At 40.6% G+C, this 23,269-nt stretch overlaps 1 protein-coding gene across 1 annotated transcript; it reads left to right on the top strand.

Moving 5' to 3' along the window:
- Positions 1-2,869: 2,869 nt before the first annotated feature.
- On the top strand, positions 2,870-23,158 carry LOC123356609 (MAM and LDL-receptor class A domain-containing protein 1-like). The gene is made up of 6 exons (XM_044999970.1): positions 2,870-2,968; positions 3,460-3,547; positions 7,144-7,320; positions 11,459-11,636; positions 21,279-21,305; positions 22,973-23,158. Exons 1-6 carry the CDS (start codon positions 2,960-2,962, stop codon positions 23,034-23,036), a joined length of 543 nt encoding a protein of 180 aa, XP_044855905.1. The 5' UTR covers positions 2,870-2,959; the 3' UTR covers positions 23,037-23,158.
- The last annotated feature ends 111 nt before the right edge of the window (positions 23,159-23,269 follow it).

Here is a 23,269-nt window from a genome sequence, read left to right as displayed (position 1 = left end):
ACTGTACCCACAGGAACACTGTCCCCACAACAGGACTAAGCACTTAGACCTGATTGTCAGTGATTCAGCTGCAGTGGTCACTTAACAGAACAAAAGACTCTCTATGGAGCCTAATCAGCTCTGTCTTTAAACAGTGGAGAGGGACAGGTCCCCACCCTCTCTCTTGATGCCCTCAATCATCACAGACTAAGTACAGTTCTACTGCCCTTTACTCATACAATAAGAACAACATGTCATCCCCCCTTCCCCCACATTCAAGTGTTTGTAACCCAACCCCAGCCAAAATCTATCACTTGGGCAACACAGCTCTGTTTGCTGGATCCCTAGGTAGATTAGGTGTGAATGTAAATATAATCTGGCCCTGAAGCCTTAGCCCCCAGCTCATCACTAGCTGTCAGGGAGAGCTCATTTAGACTTTGCTTACAAATCATCATTTGAAATTATTAGGTTGGCCAACATCACCGAAATGAATGCACTGACAGCATAAAAAACAGCTGTATAAGGAAGCAAGGAAGCTAGTCTATGTTCATACTTTTCAAATTATTATACTTTTTCAGATACACATATTTTATCATACACTGTATAAGCTTTTAAAGTGTGTATTAATGTTTCAGTTTAAATTCAGATTTCCAAACAGTCACTAAATGGGTATGTAACTAGCTCACAAAACTGGGGGGGGGGGTGTTGGGAAATCACTGGTTTTAACGTAGCTTGTGTAGTCACGGCACAGCGCTGGGCGAGAGCTCTCCAGGGCTCTAAAAAAACCACCTCCACAAGGGGCATAGCTCCCAGTGCTGGGGCACTGTCTACACTCGCACATTATAGCACTGAAGCTTGCAGTGCTCAGGGGGGTGTTTTTTCACACCCCATGAGCAAAAAAGTTGCAGTGCTGTAAAGTGCCAGTGTACACAAGCCCTTAGCAAAGTCACTGAGGTTGTTTGTTTGGTGGTCCTCTGATTTCATTCTTCTTAGCAGTCTTGCTTGTATTGACAACTGGAAGAGTTGTAATGAGTGCTATAAAATTAAGGAGAGCAGAAAATTCTTGAGAACCTTTTGAGTAGGTTTAATTAGAGGCTTTCTCCTGCAAAGGGTTGGGTAGGAAAGCCCACTTTAATGTTTTATGGCTTCTGATAACCTCTCCCATGCTCCCGCCCCCACCCCAGTCTTGCAGTCTTCTAAAGTCAGGACAAATATTTTTCAAAGTCTGTTGTTTGAAATAAAAATCATATCTGTGCCAAATGATATTTTAGACCAGAGTGGTGTTACATTTTTTTATAAAGACAATTTGTTGTCTGTTGCCTTTTTTCCTTACACTTCTCCTTAGATTTATGACCTGTTGTTTATAGTATTTACAACTGGCCATTAAAACTTCTATTAAGTATTTTGTACAAAGCACAAATTGCAATAACCAATAAACACTTTAAAACATAGTACAAAATGGAAATAGTATAGAATTAAAACAAAGTAGTAGTTATAAAAGCTGCATTTTAGAGTCTTCATAAACATACTTGGATGTAGTAAACATGGTTTCATGGCCAAGGAAGTATCAACTTCCTTTGACACATGAGACTTTTAACTATGGAATAGAAAGTAGAAGCTTCCTGAAATTTCTTTAATTAATTTGAATATCTTATTTAATAACATAAGCAACCAAAACCATAAGGTAATATTGTTATATTCTCCATGCATTGTGGGCATAGCAGAAGAGTAGGTATCTCTTAAAATTCAGTAAAGGCACAGACAAGTTTATAATGATCCTATATTATAAGAATAAATTATAATAATTTAATTATAACAATTTTTCATCAATATTGAGATTTATCTAGCACAGTGGTTCTTTTAGAGAGTAAAAACAAGCATCCGTAATTCTTTTTTCTATGTTGTTGGGGACCATGCCTGCTTGAGATGCAGTGCTGATTTCGGAAACTGTATATGCTTTAAAAGATCTAATTAACTATAGGACAAAAAAAGAATTAAAGCATAATATCCAAATGTATATTTCTGAGATGGCATTTGATGCCAGGATGCTTTATTCAAAATGCTACTGACATTTAATCAAGACACTTCCTCACAATTACCACATGCCTTTGGTGACTTTATTTGGAGTTGTGGTTCATTAATTTTTGGAAATAAATGTTCTGTTTTTGCAGTTTTAGACATTATTGCAAAAACATTATGTTTTTGTAGTACTGTGAAGCAGTACTGTGGCATCTTGTTACAACTTATTTTTTGTTCCTTTGTGTGAACTTGGTATTGAGCTCCAATGTCATGTGTTGAGACTTGCATTTGAGTTTTTAACCAGCATTTCATGGGCTTTGTGGAAACTCATTCCTGTGTGCATGTTATTTCAGTAATTAACTATGATGTTTTTCTTGGTATACACAGGTTATTAGCTTTCCCTATATAAAGTAAGGAAACCAGGACTGTAAGTGTGGCAAGGGCTATATTACTTAGTAATTGACCCAGTCACTCATAGGAGTCATCTTTGGTGTGATTGAACCATAAGTTGGGCAGAGGGACAGCTGTACCTTGCAAGACAACTTAAAATGTTTTGGGGATTCTCAAGGAGGTGTTGGATCATTACAATGGGGGTGATCCAGAAACCTTGTGGGGGGGGGGAAACTGAGATGAATTTTTTCTCCCTTTTTTAATAAAAAAATTCTCATTTTTCAGCAAGCTCTAACCTTGATAAACATCCAACAGGGAAACAGGGAAGCCTTGTACATTTTTTAAAAAAAGAGAGAGCATTTTAAGGGAGCTCTATAAGAAGTAAGGAATTTTTTAAAGGAAAGTTAAAATTAAGAACATTGAAGCTGACAGGGTCTCCGTAACTGTATTGGTTGTGACATCACAGTGTTTGACAGTTCTGAATCATTCAAAAGGAAAGAAGCTAATTCTCTTGCCTGTTGTTTATTCTAAATACTAATCTGTTCTAAGTTTTGGCGATAATGAGAAGTAAATGTATCAAGTATCTGCTATTTTAATGAAATATGTACCTCTCTTTAAAGTTTGCTAGAGTATATCTGTGTATCTAATTATTTTCAGTTTAGTGGGATTCTCATAAAAGTATATAACTTTTTCACATAACTATTAAAATAAATATGATTAATGTTATTACAGTAACTACTAAAAGAGCTAATCATAGTGTGCCATTTATTATACCATCTTGCCATCATTTTACGTCACAATGTTTCAGTGGATTTAAATGTGACTGTATAACCAACCACATTAATGTCATAGTTCACTGTGATGAATGTGAACAGCAGAGAGCATTGATAATGATTAGTCTCTTTCATGAAGTGTTACCAAATACAGTATCTCCACCAGAACAAATTTAAGCTCATTTTAAAATCATGAAACATAGAAGAGCCATTTACTATCAATTGATATTAAATATCTAATGAAAAGTGAAAGTCTAGTATATGCTGACAAATGGTTTTGTAATTATTGTTTCCCTAGATCTTGGTGGAAGGTACTGTGGGAGACGGTTTCTGTGGAGACATTGGAATAGATGACTTGTCCTTTACAGACTGTAGCCTTTACAATGGTGAGAACAAAGTTAGAAAATAACTATAAATCTCTTTGCACCCAGAGCCCTGGGACTTGTAATTGATTCATTTTGGTTAATAATGTCAGTGGAGGAATTTGTTCTGTAAAATGAAAAGAAGCTCAAATCTTGCCTCTCCTGTCTAACAATCAAATCCCAACTAGTTTTCCCATATGTCCAACCCTGCTACCCAGAACCTTTCACCATCCCCTGGTAACAGTTAGCTAGCAATATCCTGGAAATGTCCTCAAGCAGGTTCAAGAGTGTGCTTATCGAGTACAGAAAGGAAATATTGTGGCAATCGACATCTGGAAAACTAATTAGTGAAAAGCAGAAAATGTGATTTGATTATTACCTGTTCTGTTCATTCCCTCTGAAACACCTGGCATTGGCCACTGTTGGAAGACAGGATCCTGGGCTAGATGGACCTTTTGTCTGACCCAGTGTCAGGGTTCCCTCCCCACTCTGAACTTTAGGATACAGACGTGGGAACCCACATGAAGACCCCCTAAGCTTATTTCTACCAGCTTAGGTTAAAAACTCCCCTATTCCTTGGATTAGGTAACGCTGCCACCACCAAGTGATTTAAACAAATATTTAGGGAGGGCCACTTGGAGCCCTCCCCAAATATCCCCCCAATCCCCTACACCCCTTTTCCTGGGCAGGCTTAAGAATAAATCCTCACAAATTGTTACAGGTGAACACAGACCCAAACTCTTGGATCTTAAAACGATGAAAAAACAATCAGGTTCTTAAAAGAAGAATTTTAATTAAAGAAAAGATAAAAATTACCTCTGTAAAATCGGGATGGTAAGTACTTTACAGAATAACAAAAGACTCAAGAACATAGAGGATCTCCCCTCTAGGCAAAACCAGGGATAAACCTCCCTCTAGACAAGGAAAATCACAAGCCAAAATAAAAGTAAGCTAACACATTCCCTTATTATTACTTATTAATTCTAATTGAGTTGGATTGCTTGCCTTCTTGATCTGTTTCTGGCAAGCACACAGAACAGACAGACAACGAACAGACAAAACAAAGCCTTTTGCCCCTCCCCAGATTTGAAAGTATCTTGTCCCCTTATTGGTCCTTTTGGTCAGGTGCCAGCTAGGTTACCTGAGCTTCTTAACTCTTTACAGGAAAAGGATTTTGTGCCTCTGTACTGTACTGAAGTACAGAAAGGTGGTTACCCTTCCCTTTATATTTATGACACCCAGTATGGCCGTTCTTATGTTAGATATGCCTGGTATCCTGAGTCCTGACTGTATAGAAAAAGGAAGTGCCTCTTGATACTTCAGCTCAATGTCTAAGATCAGGTTAGATGTGTAAGGGGAAGAAACTGTGCTCAGATGCCTGGGGACACTGGCTAGAAAATAAGCTCTGTAAGACAGAAGTTCCAGTATCTAGAGGTGGAGGGAAAAAATGTCAGCAGCTCTAAAAGTCAGTCACAGGAACTCATTTTCCATAACCAGCAACAAGGTAATTTGATTTCTTGAAGGAGCACCAAACTTCTAAAGCAGTGTAAATATATTAAAATTTAACTCAGCAAAATTCATTCCATCTTTTGACTGACACACACACACACACACACACACACACACACGCACACACACACACACACACAGATCTGCACATACATATGTGTATAATCAATATAATGAAGACATTATTCTGACAATGTCAAACAAAGAAGTCAAACACACACTACAGTACACAAACAGTTTTAATGATACTATTGTCTGCCTGAAGTCTTCACTACCTAATTTGGTACAATGTCTACAGAAACATCATACCTTGTGTCCCAAGACATCTACAAAATCCCATGCCTACCGTGTTTCATAACAAAAACAAAACAAACAAACAAACAAAGAATAAACTTCCAAGAGGGCTGGTGTTAGCTGCAGAAGAAAATGAAATGTAATATATGGTCTGACAGCTGACTGACAGTAGTAAAAGAAAGCAGAAGAACAGCAGACATTTCAGCACAAAATGATTTTCCTAGAATTGCTATCTTAGACTCTCATGCAGACAAACATAGTTTTAACATGCACAGACTTCTTATAGGCAAAATGAGTAGGTCCAGCAGGACTGTACTGCATGCTGTATGCTTTTTTCATGGATCATTTCCCCTTTTCTAAAATCAAATCTAAATAGTGCACAATACAACTTTATTGTGTATGGCATCTTTCACACAAACAATGTATAAAGTTAAATGATACAAAGTTAATGTAAAAATATCTGCAATGCTGGAGGGGGAGGGAAATTAAGAGATATAGACAAAGGAGCAAATATCTTCAGCTGACAAATGAAACTAGATAGGGAGGCAGAAGGATTTAAGAAGTCTGTTCCAAATGATAGAGCTTCAGGGGACAAGGCCCCAACACAAACAGTGGTGAGTTTGTATGAAGAAACAGAGGGGGCTGAAGGTGGCCAAAAAAAAAAAGGAATAGTGGGATGATCATAAATGAGCTGGGAAAAGGGATAAACAGTGAGGTGGCAAAATTTTCAGATGATACAAAATTATTCAAGATAGTTAAGTCCAAAACAGACTGAGAAGAATTACAAATGGATCTCACAAAACTGGGTGACTCAGCAACAAAAAGGCAGGTGAAATTCAATGATGAGAAATGCAAAGTAATGCACATTGGAAAGTATAACCCAAACTATACATACAAAATGATAGGATCTAAATTAGGAGTCATTGTGGATAGTTCTCTGAAAACATCTACTCAATTTGGAGTGGCAGTCAAAAAAGTTAACAGAATGTTGGGAATCATTAAGAAAGGGATAGATAAGACAGAAAATATCATATTGTCTCTATATAAATCCATGGTACGCCCATCTCTTGAATACTGCATGAAGATGTGGTCGCCCCATCTCAAAAAAGATATATTGGAATTGGGAAAGGTTCAGAAAAGGGCAACAAAATGATTAAGGGCATGGAACAGCTTCCATATGAAGAGAGATTAAAAAGACTGGGACGTTTCAGCTTGGAAAAGAGATGACTAATGGGGGACGTGATTGAGAAGATGTGGAGAAAGTTAATAAGGAATTATTTACTCCTTCACATAACACAAGAAGCAGAGGTCACCCAACGAAATTAATAGGCAGCAGATTTAAAGAAAACAAAAGGGAGTACTTCTTCAGGTAACAAGCACTCAACCTGTGGAACTCATTGCCATGGCATTTTGTGAAGGCCAAAACTATAATGGGGTTAAAATAGAATTAGATAAGTTCATAGAGGACAGGTCCATCAATAGCTATTATCCAAGACGGTCAGGGATACAACCCCATGCTCTGGGTGTTCCTGGCCTCTGACTGCCAGATGCTGGAAGTGGACTGTGGGAATTAGGTGCTTAAACCTGATGAGAAAGGAATCCATTGGAGAGGAAATTGGCATGACACAGTCAGAGTGGTGGGACAGGAAGGTGATTGTCAAAGTAACTTTTTTTTTTTTCAAATGGACCGAACAGCAAGGAGATGATAACAAAAGGATGTTAGATAGGAGGAGATTTTCACAGCAATGCCACAGTTCAGGTGCAGAGATCAAAGAACTGTTGAATAAAGACATTGTCTGAATTATTTTTTTCATAAGGAAATTTGCCAACTATCTCATCAACACCCTCGGGAACTTCAGTTCCTACAACACTCCCTATGAACAATTGCACAGAGAAGGAATTTGTCTGTAGAGAAACGGGCCACTGCATCCAGATGATCCAGAGATGTGATTTCAGACCTGACTGCTCTGATAAGTCTGATGAGTCCTCTTGTGGTCAGTGAACTAATTATTATGCTGTACTAACACATTAATTCTGAGATATTAAAATATTTAATTATTCCATATCTTTATTTGCTATTCTGTATTTATGTCCTGGCATTAATCTTCATGTAAGCTTCCCCAAAGAAAGACTAACCTTCAGCTTTGTAGTATGGGAATCTGAGATGTTATGCATCTTCAACCTTCCAATGTGCGGACTGGAATTTGACACTTTATATTTCAACTCAAATTACTTACTCAAAAGCTTATATCACTTAGTGTTTAGTTGCTATACATAGCCATTTTTAGAAAAAATAAATACAGTTTCTCAAATTAACTGAACCAGTAATTACTGCTCATCTTTTTAAAGCAGCAAGGCAATTGTTGATGAGCAAGAAATTAAGATAATGTGGCATTAAGGGAAGAGTGGATATAGCCAGAAGAGTTACAAAGAAGTAACTTGTTTGTTGCTCCTGATGGATTTCTAGTATCAAGATACTTAATAATAGAAATCAAACTGTTGCTTTATATTTGTGTCTTAAAATATAGTCCTTGATAATCCTGGTCTGCTAGTTCACAAGAGGAAACTATTTAGACTACCCCTTCAGGACAGGAACTGTGTCTATATTAGAGGTGTGGGAAACCAGAATTTCCAGGTTATGGGAAATTCTGCAATTTCTAAATTTGTTTTCATTCTGAATTTGAATGAAACATTGAATTTCAAAAATTGCCACAAAACTACATTTTTAAAAAAAAATTATGTTCAATCAAAACTTTTAGTTTTGATTTCCACGTTCAACAAAAAATCATAATACAAAATAAAATTGTTGTCATGAAAAGCAGTTTCAAAATTGGAAACATTTGGTTCTGAAAATGTTGAAATGGAATGTTGTGATATTATTGAATGCTTCATTTAGGTCTTTTTCTAAATGACGTTGTTGAAATCAACACATTCCCATGCACAATTTTGATTTCAGTGAAGAGCATTTTCCAGCCAACTCTAGTCTAAATGTTTGTTCAGCACTGAATACAATCAGCTGTTATAGATCACCATAGTACAAATAAATAATAAATGATTTTTAAAATTTAATACTCATGAAACTTCCTTGAATATAGCGGTTTCTTCAAAATTATTTGATTTTAATTTCACAAATCTCTTCAGTTTTTTCCTGTATAGATTGATTATGAATATTGAAAAATTAAGATATTGCATGCTTATGATTGGTCAGCCAAATCACATGGTATTGTTTTTCTTTCCTGATTAAATGTGTGAGCATTTATAAAGTTAAATATTTGTGTATGTACGATTATAAAATATATTGTCCACAAATACACTCACATGTGATTTTGATATCTACTTTCTGTTAACATTTGTTTCAGTAAAACATTAGCCACTGAGTGTCCATGGTAAGTGAACCCAAATGGAAAAAGTGGAAGTGATTTACAAATTCAAATATTGATGGACATTTTCATGCAGTATTCATCCAGCTCTAGTTACTGAGGAGAAACACTGAAGTGAAACTTTAGCATAAAGCAGAGCTCACTGGGTAGAACAAGTTTTTTCTCACAAATTCACTTTGTCTGTCTTCCAAGTCACCCTTCATCTCTTCAGGGGGATAAATGCTATGGAGAATACTGCTTAATCTACTGCATGCAATCTGAAGTCTGCAGTCGCCACAGAAATGAATGCAATTCATCGCTTAAATGGCAATATCTGAATATGCCTGAAGTACGTCCTGCAGGCAGCAATCTGTGCACAGGAGGGTGTTATTCACTGTCAATTGCACTTTAAAGCATAATATTTATAAAACACGTAAAACTGTAAAATGTGTGGTACTTTAGACTGTGCCACTTCTCACTGTCAGAAAGCATTATTAATCTTATAGATAATTAGGCAGAGACATTGGTTGTGGTTAGCTTTACTGTAACTTTTTAAACTAAAAAAGCTGCTCTGTTAGCCCCCACCCCCTTCATTCCCCAACCTCTAGTCCTCCAAAGAGGTTACCCAGGACAACATGTTGTCCTCACACATTATAACTTACCAATACAGAGATCATCTAAGGCAGGGATTGGCAACTTTTGGCACGCGGCCCATCAGGGAAATCCACTGGCAGGCCGGGATGGTTTGTTTACCTTCAGCGTCCGCAGGTTCGGCTGATCGCAGCTCCCACTGGCCGCAGTTTGCTGCTAATGGGGGCTGCGGGAAGGGGCGGCTAGCACATCCCTCAGCCCGCGACCCTTCCTGCTGCCCTCATTGGCCTGCAATGGTGAACCACGGGCAGTGGGAGCTGTGATCGGCTGAACCTGCGGACGCTGCAGGTAAAGAAACCGTCCCAGCCTGCCAGCGGATTTCCCTGATGGGCCGCTTGCCAAAGATTGCTAATCCCTGATCTAAGGCTTGGTCTGCACTGAGCGAAGTAGTTATAGTGGCCTAGCCCCCGGGATAAACAGCTCTGCATTGATGGGAGGGCTCCTCCTGGTGACATAGCCACTACCTCTTGGGGAAGTGGAGTACCTATGCTGAGGAGAAAAGCTCTCTCATCAGCATAGGTAGCATCTTCAATAAGTGCTACAGTGGCACAGCTGCAGTGCTGTAAGTGTACATGAGCCCTAAGCAGCAGCAACCTTTACAAGCTGCATGGGTTAGCAATACAACTTTCACATTCCCCTGTAGAATCCTCAGAGCGGTCCCCTGAACTAAACTGTGCTAATTTGTTGAATGTCCTGGAACCTGACAGGGACTCATCCTGCACCAGAAGGCAAATTTGGAGTTTCTATAAAGTATTTTGGAAGTTACACTGCAGTTGATCAGTTCCCTAAGTAGTGGAAATGACCATTAGTAAGGCTATGTTTTAGACACAGTTATTTTTAGTAAAAGTCACAGACAATAAACAAAAATTTACAGCCCGTGACCTGTCCATGACTTTTACACCTCAACCCCAATATAACGCTGTCCTCTGGGGCCAAAAATCATACTGCGTTATAGGTGAAACCGCATTATATCGAACTTGCTTTGATCCACCAGAGTGTGCAGCCCCACCCCCCGGAGCACTGTTTTACCGCGTTTTATCCGAATTCGTGTTATATCGGGTCGTGTTATATCAAGGTAGAGGTGTACTATACACCCCTGACTAAAACTTGGGGAGGGGACGGCTTGGGGCTGGGAGGGCACTGCAGGCGCTGCGGGGAGGGAAGTGTGACGAGTCTGGGGCAGGCTCCCTGTCCAGCTCCTGAGCTCCATGTGCTGCCTCCACTCTGCCCCAAGCTCCGGTTCTGCAGCTCCCATTGGCTGGGAACCGCAGCGAATGGGAGCTGTGGGGGCAGTGCCTGCCAGCACAGGCAGCTCAGGGAGCTAGAAGCTGAGGGAGGAGAGTTCCTGTAGCCCTCCCAGGGAGCCCGCCCTAGATAAGTGCTGTCCCGCACCCCAGCCCTGAGCCCTCCCACACCCAAACTCCTGCTGTTGGGGGGTGGGAGGATGAGACTGCCCCAGCAGCAGCTGGTGTGACTGGCCCATGGGTTGCCTGAGCTGCTCAGGTGGCCCCCAGGCGAGGCACACCGGCCGCTGCAGAAGTCACGGAAAGTCACATAATCTGTGACCTCCATGACAAACACAGAGCCTTAACCATTAGCTTCTGTGTGTGGGGACACTGAGTGGGACAGGGCAACTGGAATACTCATTTGTCCCATCTTCAGGAAGGGATCAGCTAAGGCACAGGAGGCTGAAATACTACCCAAATAAGGCATTCAGATATGATTTGGATTGCTAAAATAAAACTAATTTGCTTTTTGAGTTCCCTTCATAAAGTTGCTATCACACTGATAGCTAATGGCTTTTACACTGATATCTTCGCATATGATGTCACCAGAGGAAATGGGTCCTTTTCATATATAATATGATCTGATGTTAGACACCAAGGTGAATAATGATTTTTCTCCCCAGATTAGAATTTATTCCTTAGCCAATAATATAGTGAATACAATTGGTATTGTGACAATAGGGAAAAGCCATGCTTATTGATGCTGTATAAATACTCATTAAAGAAACTAAACTGCAATTCTTTTATACCCAATTGTTCACTAGACCCAACATGGACAGTCTGATCATTCCCAGTTAGTAGACATATACTAAGTATTCTAATTTTTTCTTGTAAAGCTGTGGAAGTTTGTGATTTTGAAGGTGAAAACCTATGTGAATGGTATCAACCAGTAACAGAAGTGGCAGCAGCAACTGTTTCAGTCCATTCCACTAATGCATTCCAGTGGGGCCTTGGAAATGGAGCAACCGTGCATCCTGGGGAAGAAAACCACAGGCCATCAACTGATCACACAATGTGAGTAAGATGTTCACACCTACACACTTACCTCTTGGGACTGTATATGGTTAGTCAGCTATGGCACTTGTGAATTCTGCTACCATTTGCTCATTAGTGTCAGTGTTAAGTTATTCTAGACCTGTACTAAGAGCAGAATTTGGCTCAGTGCATGTGAAAATTGAACTCTCTCCTAACATATAAATGTCTTGTATACCATTAGCAGGGGAGGATAATTGCTGCCCCACCATGTCCTGCACAATGCTGAGTTTTCATCTCCAGCAGTACTAGCTCTGAGACGAGGCAGCCAATCAGTATTCCCATAGGGACCAGGGTGTGAGCAATCATGCCTAATGCTTAGAGTCAGGTGCCTGAAACCAGAGCCAGGGTCAGAGTCAGGTGCCAAGCCAAAGGTCAGAGCTGGAGTCAGGGTCAGGGTTAGGATAGGAGCAGAGACCTGGAATGAGGCAGGAAAGCAGGAACTGGCAATAGAAAGGGTTCTGGAACCAAGAACAGGCAGGGCGCAGGAATCAGGCAAGTAGGCAGGGTCCATAGCAGTTGCCAGCCAGCCAGGCACAGCTTCCTGTGCCTCTTTCTGGTTTAAGTAATGTGTCCCTGCCACTCAGGGGACATCTCCTCCAAACAGAAGCTTTGTGGGCCCTCTGTGAGCTAGAGCTTCACTAGCCCACTTTTCCACATCTTTGGGTGAGTGGCTAGGTGGTGATCACAGTCTCAGTCCTGCCTGGGGGCTCATGGCCCAGATTCTAGGGCCTGGATTACTAGCTGATGTGTTACATCTGAGAATACAGATGGAAGCAGACATGGGCAGCATGTATAATAGGCCAGGGGAAGCTAAGCCTTCCCTAACCCAGGCTGTGGCCCCGCCCTCACTCCCCTTTTCCCCCAAAGCTGGTGGGAGCTCAGCTCAGGCCAGCGGCCTGGAGCTTGGTTGGCCGGCCACTCAGGCTGGCCAGAGGCCTGGGGCAGCTCGGGTTGGATCAATGCTAGGGCTGGCTGGTGGCCTTGGGGTCGGGCCAGTCCTCAGCCAGCCGGGGGTCACGGTAGCTGGTGGCCCAGGATTGGGGCGGCTGGGGCAGGCGGGCCAGTGCTTGGGCCAGCTGGTGCAGCTAGGGCAGTCTGGCCAATGGCCCAGGGATTGGGAGAGCTTGGGTGGGTGGGCTGGTGCTTGGGGCAGTTTGGCCAGGGCTCTTCTGGCAGTAGGATGGAGGGGGGCCTCGGGGCCCTGGCAGGCAGGTGGGGAGGCAGAAGGGGAGGGATAGGGGCAGGGCCTTGGGCATAAGGGGTGGGCCGGGAGCTAGCCTTCTCGAAGGGGGGGGGTTCAAACACCACCCATTGAAGCAGTGACTCACTGCTTTGAGATTGTGGATAATTTAAGGGTATGCACTAGGGCTGATGATTAATTGCAGTTACCTCGCGTGATTAACTCATTAATTGTGATTAATCACATTGTAAAACAATAGAATATACATTGAAATATATTAAATATTTTTGATGTTTTTCTACATTTTCAAATATATCTGTTTCAGGGTACGTCTACACTACGGGATTATTCCGAATTTACATAAACCGGTTTAACAAAACAGATTGTATAAAATCGAGTGTGCGCGGCCACACTAAACACATTAAATCGGTGGTGTGCGTCCACGGTCCGAGGCTAGCGTCGATTTCTGGAGCATTGCACTGTGGGTAGCTATTCCATAGCTATCCCATAGTTCCCGCAGCCTCCCCCGCCCCTTTGAATTTCCGGGTTGAGATCCCAGTGCCTGATGCGGCAAAAATCATTGTCGGGGTGGTTCTGGGTAAATGTCGTCAGTCACTCCTTCCGCTGGGAAAGCAACGGCAGACAAGCATTTCATGCCTTTTTCCCCTGGATTGCCCTGGAAGATGCCATAGCATGGCAATCATGGAGCCTGTTTTGCCTTTTGTGACTGTGTCTAGTATGTGTACTAGATGCTGCTCACAGAGGCGATTCAGCAGCGCTACACAGCAGCATGCTTTTGCTTTTGCATGATAGCAGAGATGGTTATCAGCCATATTGTACCATCTACCATACCATAAATTGGTAATAAGATGATCGTGGCTACCAGTCCTTTTGCACTGTTCCATTTGCTGCTGTCATAAGTGCCCCTGGCTGCTCTTAGCCAGGGGCGCAAAAGCCAAAATTGGGAATGACTCCCTGAGTCAATCCCTCCTTTTTGGTATCTAAAAATAGAATCAGTCCTGCCTAGAATATGGGCAAGTGTACTAGAGAACCACTGTATCAGAGAACCAGAGAGCACAGCTGCTCTGTGTCAGATCCTGCAGAAATTATGAGCTGTATTCTATTCACAGGGGGTGCTCCTGCAACAACCCCACCTGTTGATTCCGTTCTTCCCTCAGCCTTCCTGGGCTACCGTAGCATTGTCCCCCCACTTGTGTGATGAAGTAATAAAGAATGCAGGAATAAGACACAGTGACTTGTTAGTGAGATATGAGTGGAAGGCAGCCTCCAGCTGCTATGATAGTCCAGACAGGACAGTAAGGAGTGTGTAGGAGAGGAGCCCAGCATCCCTCTGCTAGTTCAGGGGCAATTGAATCTTTTCTTTACACATGAAGGGTGGGGGCTGATGGAGCTCAGCCCCCTGTTGTTATGATGACGATGGTTATCAGCCATACTGTACCATCTACCAGGAAAAATTAGGACCAGGTGCCCTTGATCGACCTAACAGATGCTAGTCAGCATGGTTACCAGTCCTTTTGCACTGCCCCATGTGCCAATAGGCTGATGATGAGGACGGATACCAGTCGTATTGTACCATCAGCCATCCATAGCGTGTGGGGAGCAAGGATGTTGGTGTTGAGTGCTGCACCATCGCGTCTATCTGCAGCATTCAGTAAAGATAGGATGACATGTAAAAGAGTCAAGAGAGGATTGTTTTCCCTTTCACTTCTGGGGGTGGGTGGGGGGGTGCCTAAATTGCCTAGCTATGCCCTGACCCACCGCGGACACTGTTTTTGACCCTAGAAGCATTTGGAGCTCAGCCAAGAATGCAAATGCTTTTCAGAGACTGCAGGAACTGTGGGATAGCTTGAGTCCTCCAGTCCATGAGCGTCCATTTGATTCTTTGGCTTTCCGTTACGCTTGTCACGCAGCAGTGCGCTGAGTCCCTGCTATGGCATCTGTCTGGAGATATTTAAAAAATGATTTTGAATTTCGTCTTCTGTAACGGAGTGCTGATAGAACAGATTTGCCTGCCCTTACAGCGATCACGTCCGCATCGTCCATGCGGGAGCTCTTTCTTTATTTTGATTTTTAACTGCATCACCACCCATGCTGATCGGAGCTCCACGCTGGGCAAACAGGAAATATTCAAAAGTTCGCGGGGCTTTTCCTGTCTACCTGGCCACTGCATCCGAGTTCAGATTGCTGTCCAGAGCGGTCAGTGGTGCACTGTGGGATACCGCCCGGAGGCCAATACCGTCGATCTGCGGCCACACTAACCCCAATCCGATATGGTAATACCGATATTAGCGCTACTCCTCTCGTTAGGGAGGAGTACAGAAACCGGTTTAAAGAGCCCTTTATACCGATATAAAGGGCCTCTTAGTGTGGACGGGTGTGGCGTTAAATTGGTTTTACGCTCCTAAAACCGGTTTAAACGCGTAGTGTAGACCAGGCTTTAGTTACAACAGAGAATACAAAGTATACAGTGCTCACTTTATATTTTGATTATAAATATTTGCACTGTAAAAATGATAAAAGAAATAGTATTTTTCAGTTCACCTCATATAAGTACTGTAGTGCAATCTTTTTTTTATCATGAAAGTGGAACTTACAAATGTATTATTTTTGTTACATAACTGCACTCAAAAACTAAACAATGTAAAACTTTAGAGCCTACAAGTCCACTCAGTCCTACTTCTTGTTCAGCCAATTGCTAAGAGAAACAAGTTTGTTTACATTTATGGAAGATAATGCTGCCCATTTCTTAATTACAATATCACCTGAAAGTGAGAACAGACATTCGCATGGCACTGTTGTAGCTGATGTTGCAAGATATTTACATGCCAGATGCGCTAAAGATTCATATGCCTCTTCATGCTTTGGCCATCGTTCCAGAGGACTTGCTTCCATGCTGATGAAAGCTTGTTAAAAAAAATAATGCATTAATTAAATTAGTGACTGAACTCCTTGGGGGAGAATTGTATGTTTCCTGCTCTGTTTTACCCACATTCTGCCATGTATTTCATGTTATAGCTGTCTCAGATGTTGATCCAGCACATGTTGTTCATTTTAAGAACACTTTCACTGCAAATTTGACAAAATGCAAAGAAGGTACCAATGTGAGATTTCTAAAGAAAGCTACAGCACTTGACCCAAGGTTTAAGAATCTGAAATGCCTTCCAAAATCTGAGAGGGATGAGGTGTGGAGCATGCTTTCAGAAGTCTTAAAAGAAAAACACTCTGATGCACAAACTACAGAACCCAAACCACCAAAAAAGAAAATCAACATTCTGCTGCTGGCATCTAACTCAGATGATGAAAATGAATATGCATTGGTCCGCACTGCTTTGGATCGTTATTGATCAGAACCCATCATCAGCATGGACACATGTCCTCAGGAATGGTGGTTGAAGCATCAAGGGACATATGAATCTTTAGCACATCTGGCATGTAAATATCTTGCAACGCCGGCTATTACAGTGCCATAAAAACACCTGTTCTCACTTTCAGGTGATGTAAACAAGAAGCGGACAGTATTATCTCCTGCAAATGTAAACAAATTTGACTGAGCGATTGGCTGAACAAGAAGTAGGACTGAGTGGACTTGTAGGCTCTAAAGTTTTACATTGTTTTATTTTTGAATGCAGGTTTTTTTGTACATAATTCTACATTTGTAAGTTCAACTTTCATGATAAAGAGATTGCTTTACAGTACTTGTATTAAGTGAATTGAGAAATACTATTTCTTTTGTTTTTACTGTGCAAATATTTGTAATCAAATATAAATATAAAGTGAGCACTGTACACTTTGTATTCTGTGTTTTAATTTAAATCAATATATTTGAAAATGTAGAAAACATCCAAAATATTTAAATAAATGGTATTCTGTTATTGTTTAATAGCGTGATTAATTGCATGATTATTTTTTTAATTGCTTGACAACCCTAGTATGCACTATTGAAGTCTTTAATCACAGTAGAAACTTTTACAAAATTGTTTTCTCTATTATTGATTGAGATGTTGAACCTAGTTATAAATGTATAATGATGAGACAAATCATCTATCTTGGTGATGCCTGGGCATTCACTGAACATTATTGGGAAAAGGAGCAAATATTTGTTTCTTTGCTTCATGGTGTTAAACTTTTTCATGATTGTCCATCCAGTAGAGGGGACAATGTATGCAGAACCATTTCCCTTCCTTATGCTCATGGTATACTGTGCAGTACAACTGAAACTGCTACAGACATTCAATGGAAACTTTGTAAATAATACCTCTCACATCTGTAATGCAGAAATTCATCATATTGAAAAATAAATCCACTCACTTTGCTCTTTTGTCAACGGATCAATGCTATCAGGATATTGTATTTTATAGTGATAAAATTCTATGAATGTTGTAAGCAATGGCTTATGTGCTCATCTCTAGATATGCAAACATCACTTTTGTTAACAGAGATTCAAAAATGAAAAAGGGCCTTATCCCAACTGCTAAATTTGTATACCAACTTGTAGGGCTTTGTGCATGAAAAAAACCAACAACCTGGAGATTCAATTTTAAAGGCTTTAGTATTGAGAATTTGACCTTAATGTGCATTACATGGGTTGAAAAGAAACAAAGTGAGCCAGCCTTTTTCCTCTAAACAGACAGCAAGAACAAAACACAAAACCTATGGTCCACATAAGAAAAAAAATAGACTAGGAGGAACAGTTTAAAGAGCTTAGTCTAGTTTTAATACTTGTATTCTAGTTGATTGGCTTTTTTCTACATAGTGATTGCTGACCCCAAGTGTTTAATTTGCTCGGATTTTGCTCCTTCGTCTTAAAGAATATGGTTGGAATGATGCCTTTTGGGGCAGAATTTGCCATATGGACATGCCAGAAATCTTGAATAGAAGCCTGGAAGGAACTCCTTTATATTGGCTCTTATGTAGGGGAAAGAAAATCTTCTCCTAGTGCTTCATTCCTGTGTGTGTTTCTTATACTCTCTCAAAGGATATTATTGAAGTCAAACTGTCGATTCCAGATAGAATCACTATGATAATTACTAGCTCCCAATAAAAATATTCATTTCATTTGCATAATGAGCAATAATTTGCTTTTTCATTGAGATTTGCTACATTTAGTAAAGAATATGAAATTGTACTTTAAAAAAAAGACTAATTCATTTAATTTATATCAGAATTATAATATTGACTATGCTGAAATATCTCCATTATCTCTATCTCTATCTAATCTGTGTGTGACCACACACACAAGTATGCTAGACAGACACATACATACTTCTATTTAATGTTGTATGAAAAAAATACCAATAGGCCAGATATACTTAAATACAAGCTTCTTTCAGTGATGTGCAACTCGAGCTCCAGTCAAGAAACATGGGGTTTCTATATGATCTGAGAGATGTTCAGTAATCTGAATAAAGAAAAAAACAAGATTTTCTATCTGGAATGATAGATGCATGCAGCTCTCTGTGAAAGTATAAAATAACTATTTATATGTGGCAAGGAATTCAAAACAGAACACCAATGTTACTAATTGCAGTAAGAGTTACTATTTTGATGGTAGTTTAAAACTAGATTTATGTTTATTTTTAGTGTCACAGTAATACTGTAGAGCATTCAACCTGACAGCATTGTTAATATGAGTATAAGAGAATTACTGCATTTCAGCTTAATATGTTAAGGTTTTTAGTGTTAGTAAAATTACTATGTTTCTATTGTAAAAAGCCGCATAATTTAACCATAGTTAAAAATTACAGTTTTATTTTGTCATTTTTTTGGAAGCAATTTAGACTTCCTGCAGAACATCAGAATGTCTTCCTGCTTGAAGAGAAAAGGAATATGATAAATCAAGAGTAAAAAACTTGAACTGACTAAAGAATATAAAATCTTATGATATAATTGTTGCATAGTAGATAATACTAGCATCACATTTTCTGTTTTACAGAATCCTCTTACAGCATTTTCACCCTGTACATGTTTTAATGTACAGTGGTATTTGATCTCTTTTAATATACAGTGATAGACATATGTACTAGGACTGGTTAATGTTTTTAATTGAAACTGTTTTTCAACAGAACATTAGATTTTTCATATAGTTTTTCCCCCCAAATGTGTCTGCTTCCACCAGAAAACTTTGATTTTTTTTTCATTTAAAAATAAACAACCTTGAATGTCATAAAACTGAAAAGTTTTGGTTTTCAGTTGAAAACTGAAATATTTCAGAAGAGAACTGAAATATTATGGTTCAGATATTCTACCACAGTGCCTCCTGCGAGTGTATTTTGGTTGCCAAATGTCCCTGTTCCCCTCTATGTGCTGCACTCCCTAGCCAGACTTTATCTTCCCATGATGCACTATGTTCCCGTATCAAGAGGGCAGACCATGGTGTGTTGTGGGAAAAGTAGTCTAACCAAGGAACCTGACCTACAGAGGAGAATGAGATCATGAGAGCACCCAAATTACAGCTTGCATGAGGTGCATCAGTGCCATTTCCAAAACAAAATATTTCTATTTTCCATTTCTCACTGACCTTTTTTAATTGTCATCAAAACTTTACATGGGGGAAAAACTCATTTTCTGTCCAGCTCTAACGTGTACACTGTGTAACTGCCTGTTTTCGTACAGTATATTAGATTGCCATGCAGAATGGATGAAACTCTTACTGGTTCAGAGAGTAGGTGTGATGGGGGGAGAGGGGCCCGTTTGTTGAGCGGGGCCATCTCCGTTGTCCCAATGTGGGATTGGTACACCCCTTCACACAGTTGTCTGGACTCCTTGTGGGATCAAATATTTGCAACAATGTGGTGTCAGGACTCCTAATGGGGTCAAGCAAATATCAACCCTTTGCCCCCAGGCGGGGTAGGACAAGCAGTCCATAACCTCTGAGACTCCTGGCCGAAACAGATAATAACAATTAGGGTTTCTGATCTTCCAGGCAGAGTATAGCAAACAGTCAGTCTATAGCCCCTAGGTGAGGCTGAACAACCAATCAGTTTAGGGCCTCTGAGCTTCCTGGTTGGGGCAAGCAAGCAGCAACTGGGGGTGAGAGTAGGGGCGAGGGGAGTTCAGACCCTTTGGGCAGGGCTGAACAGTCAGTTTGTAACCCCTGGGTGGGGCAGAGTAAGCAGATGAACCTCCTGGCTGGGGCAGGCAAACAAATAGTAGCCACACCTAGTTGGAAGTGGTAGGAGAACCCAGGCCCACCCTGCTTCCCCGAGTTCCAACCCAGGGCCCTATGAAGCCAGGGGATTCCTCATTAAGGGTTTAAGCACCAACGTTCACTGCATTCCCTGGGTCATTTCCTACCGCGAGGTGCATTTCAGGCATCTCCCTGGCTGGCAGCAGTTTGGCGTCCCCGTCAATCTCTGCAGTCATCTGGTTGTCCACAGAGTAGCCCAGGTCCACAGCTCCTACTGTTTGGAGAGTCTCAGGTGTCTCTACAGGAGCTTGCAACCCATGTCCTTCCTCCTCCTCAGCCTGCCCAAAGAGAGCTGGGCTTCCTCCATTTCATCTGTCCCTTCCACCTGGAGCATACGCAGCAGAGGTGAGGGGAGCCTGTCCCCATTGGCCCAATGCGAAGCACCACTTAAACTGCATGGTGCAGCATTCCAGCAGAATAGCTATAAAGGGTGGAAGCTCCACAATGGAGCTGAGTTAATAATTGATTTTTTGGTTCAGCCAGCAAATCGAAAAATCAGGGAAAATATTCAGTGTGATTCCAAAAATATTCAGAATTTGTAATCAAATTGGAAAAGTCAATTTCAGGACAGCAAATCTATGTATGCATGTATGTCTGTTTATGCCCCTCTCATATAAGTCTTAGCCTTTAGGGCACTTACCTGGGACACAGGAGACCATGGTCTGAATCTGCACTCTGGGGCAAGGACTTGAATTCAGATCTCTCCTTTGCTAGATGAGCACCCTAACCAACAGACTATCAGCTATTTTGACGTGAGTGGCTCTCAATCTCTCATTGAAGTTGTTCCATGTAGTATAAATCATCTCAATGGGACTTCTAGGTGCTACTGTCATAAATAATAATAATAAATAATGTATATAGGCTTAAACAAGTCCATAGACTAGGCAAGTAGCTAACTAGATAACTGCAGGCCTCATAATTCATTTCCACTTGAGAGAAAATGATTAGTGATATAGCAAAGTCTGTGGAATTAATAGGAGTATTCAGGTACCTTTGGTTTATACTTTGCAAATATTGCAGATACTTAGGAATCTGTTTCTTCTCTCTGCTGCAGTAACTTTGAATTAGATAATTCATATCCAAATATCTCATCAAAACCAATGAAGCAAAAACAACAAAAAGGATATGAATCCTAAATTCTGAGCTCACATGATAATTATTGTTTTGTAAACAGCTCCTTTGATAACCATATGCTTAGCACATCTGTCTTGCTTTGTGTCTGCTTTTCCGACAGGCATTATCCAGGTTTGGCATTCAAAAGGTAAAAAAAAAATCAATAAAAAGAGAAAAATAACCAGAATAAACTGCAGCAAAAAGCAGTTTTTGCAGCAATCAGGGAAGTGATCAGAACCGTTCTAACGTAAGTGGTGATTGGGACTAAGGGGCTGAAGATAGGTGAAAAAATGTCATGTAGTCACACAGGAGTGCAGTCACACAAAAAAATGGCGGGGGCAGATCAAGAGTCAAGAAGTCTATAGAATTCAGCTACATATAGGGGGATAGGATAGGAAAAAATTAGCGAAGACACATGTCTCATTTCCCTACTCAGCTGAGGTGCCAATGTATTTCTACTTTTTCCTGCATGTCCTATTGCTTACCCTACATGTTCTCTTATGGTGCTTCATTCAGCTAATGTCAATACATAACAAATGTCAGTACATAACTTAGTGTCACTGTGCTTCCCAGAGCAACCACTTCTGCAAAGGGTGTGGGGAGACGCATGCTGTTGGCCCAACATTTCTTTTCAAATGATTCTAGTAGTAATATATATAAGTAATTTGACAACTGTAGCAATGGATCATAACACCTAGTAACTTATTCAAGAGCATGACTTCAACCTTTTCAGACATCCAGGAAGAGCACAATAATTTTTTGAATGAAGATTTGCTGGAAACATCAGTCAACTGTTTCATTTAAATTAAATAATGACTTTAGCAATTTGCACTTCAGTGAATTTTGGTTTAATTAGGAATTTTGGATATGGGACTGATTCAAATTTTGGAGAGATTGAGAATTCAGATAGTCAGGCTTCAGGAAATTGGGTTTTACCTGTATAATCTTTTTTGACAAACTGCAGCATAATGTTAGCTTTTCTCCCAAGTGCCTAGGGGAAAAGTTTGTGTGAATCTCTTGTTAAAATATTGGTGGAGAATTGTAACAATCAATGTAGACACCATCTACCATCTATATCTTTACCCTAGTTCTTGTCTTGTATATTGTTATGTTGATGCATTTGATATGGGAGTTTTAGCAGGACATTCAGTCCTGCCTGTCTATGCTGGAGTGGGCACTTGCAGTGTTTCAGTCAGTCCCTGTGATTCCTGGTGGCAGCAGCTTCAAGATGGCACAAGCACTTTTGCTTGAGAAGAAATGTATTGGTCATTCAGATGAGACTAGAATCTGCGAGCACTTGACAGACTTTGAGCTCCCAATAATTGATGAGGAGGTGTCAGTACCAAGAGAGGGAAAATAAATTCATTTGCAAACTTAACACCATCAATCTGGGCTTGAACAGGGACTGGGAGTGGCTGGCTCACTACAAAAGCAATTTTCTCTTTCTTGGTATTGACACCTCCTCATCAATTATTGGGAGTGGACCACATCCACCCTGACTAAATTGGCCTTCAAAATTGATTCTCCATTTGTAAGGTAACTCCCTTCTCTTCGTGTGCCAATATATATTTATGCCTGTATCTGTAATTTTCACTCCAGGCACGCTGAAGAAGTGGGTTTTTTTACCCATGAAAGTTTATGCCCAAATAAATCTGTTAGTCTTTAAGGTGCCACCGGAATCCTTGTTGTTTTCTTAGGCAGTGAAGACCAGTGAGACTAGAATACAAACACACCCTTTGTCACCTGTGCATATAACACCAACCAGCACTCAATTATCCATTGCTCTCTCTATGAGATTATTTTTGAACCCTCCAGACACATTCTTCCCTATGACGTGATGTTCAGGCAGCAAGGATTACCCATGCACCCACAGAAGTAAGAGGTATTGTGGAGTCTTATATCAGAGACCTGAGGACAGTATTGCAGAAGGTGGAAAAATAGATGAGCCTGAAGCAAGCAAGCCAGGAACATGGGAAAAAGAGAATTACATGCCCATCCAAGAAGGAGAAAAGGTGTGATTATGCAACTGGAAAAGCATCCTGGAAAAAAAAATCTCAAATGTACTTCTTTTTGGAGAAGACCTTACACAGTAATTAAAAGACTAAGTAACTT

This window comes from Mauremys mutica, chromosome 26 (assembly GCF_020497125.1).
Source record: "Mauremys mutica isolate MM-2020 ecotype Southern chromosome 26, ASM2049712v1, whole genome shotgun sequence".
Taxonomy (NCBI): domain Eukaryota; kingdom Metazoa; phylum Chordata; order Testudines; family Geoemydidae; genus Mauremys; species Mauremys mutica.
The sequence above is the reverse complement of the archived record's forward strand: the minus strand, read 5'-3'. Positions and strand labels throughout refer to the sequence as shown.

Coding starts and splice junctions, on each gene's coding strand:
- LOC123356609 (XM_044999970.1), top strand. Junction 7,321..11,458: donor GTCTGATGAGTCCTCTTGTG/GTCAGTGAACTA, acceptor TTTCTTGTAAAG/CTGTGGAAGTTTGTGATTTT. Junction 11,637..21,278: donor CCATCAACTGATCACACAAT/GTGAGTAAGATG, acceptor CTTTTCCGACAG/GCATTATCCAGGTTTGGCAT.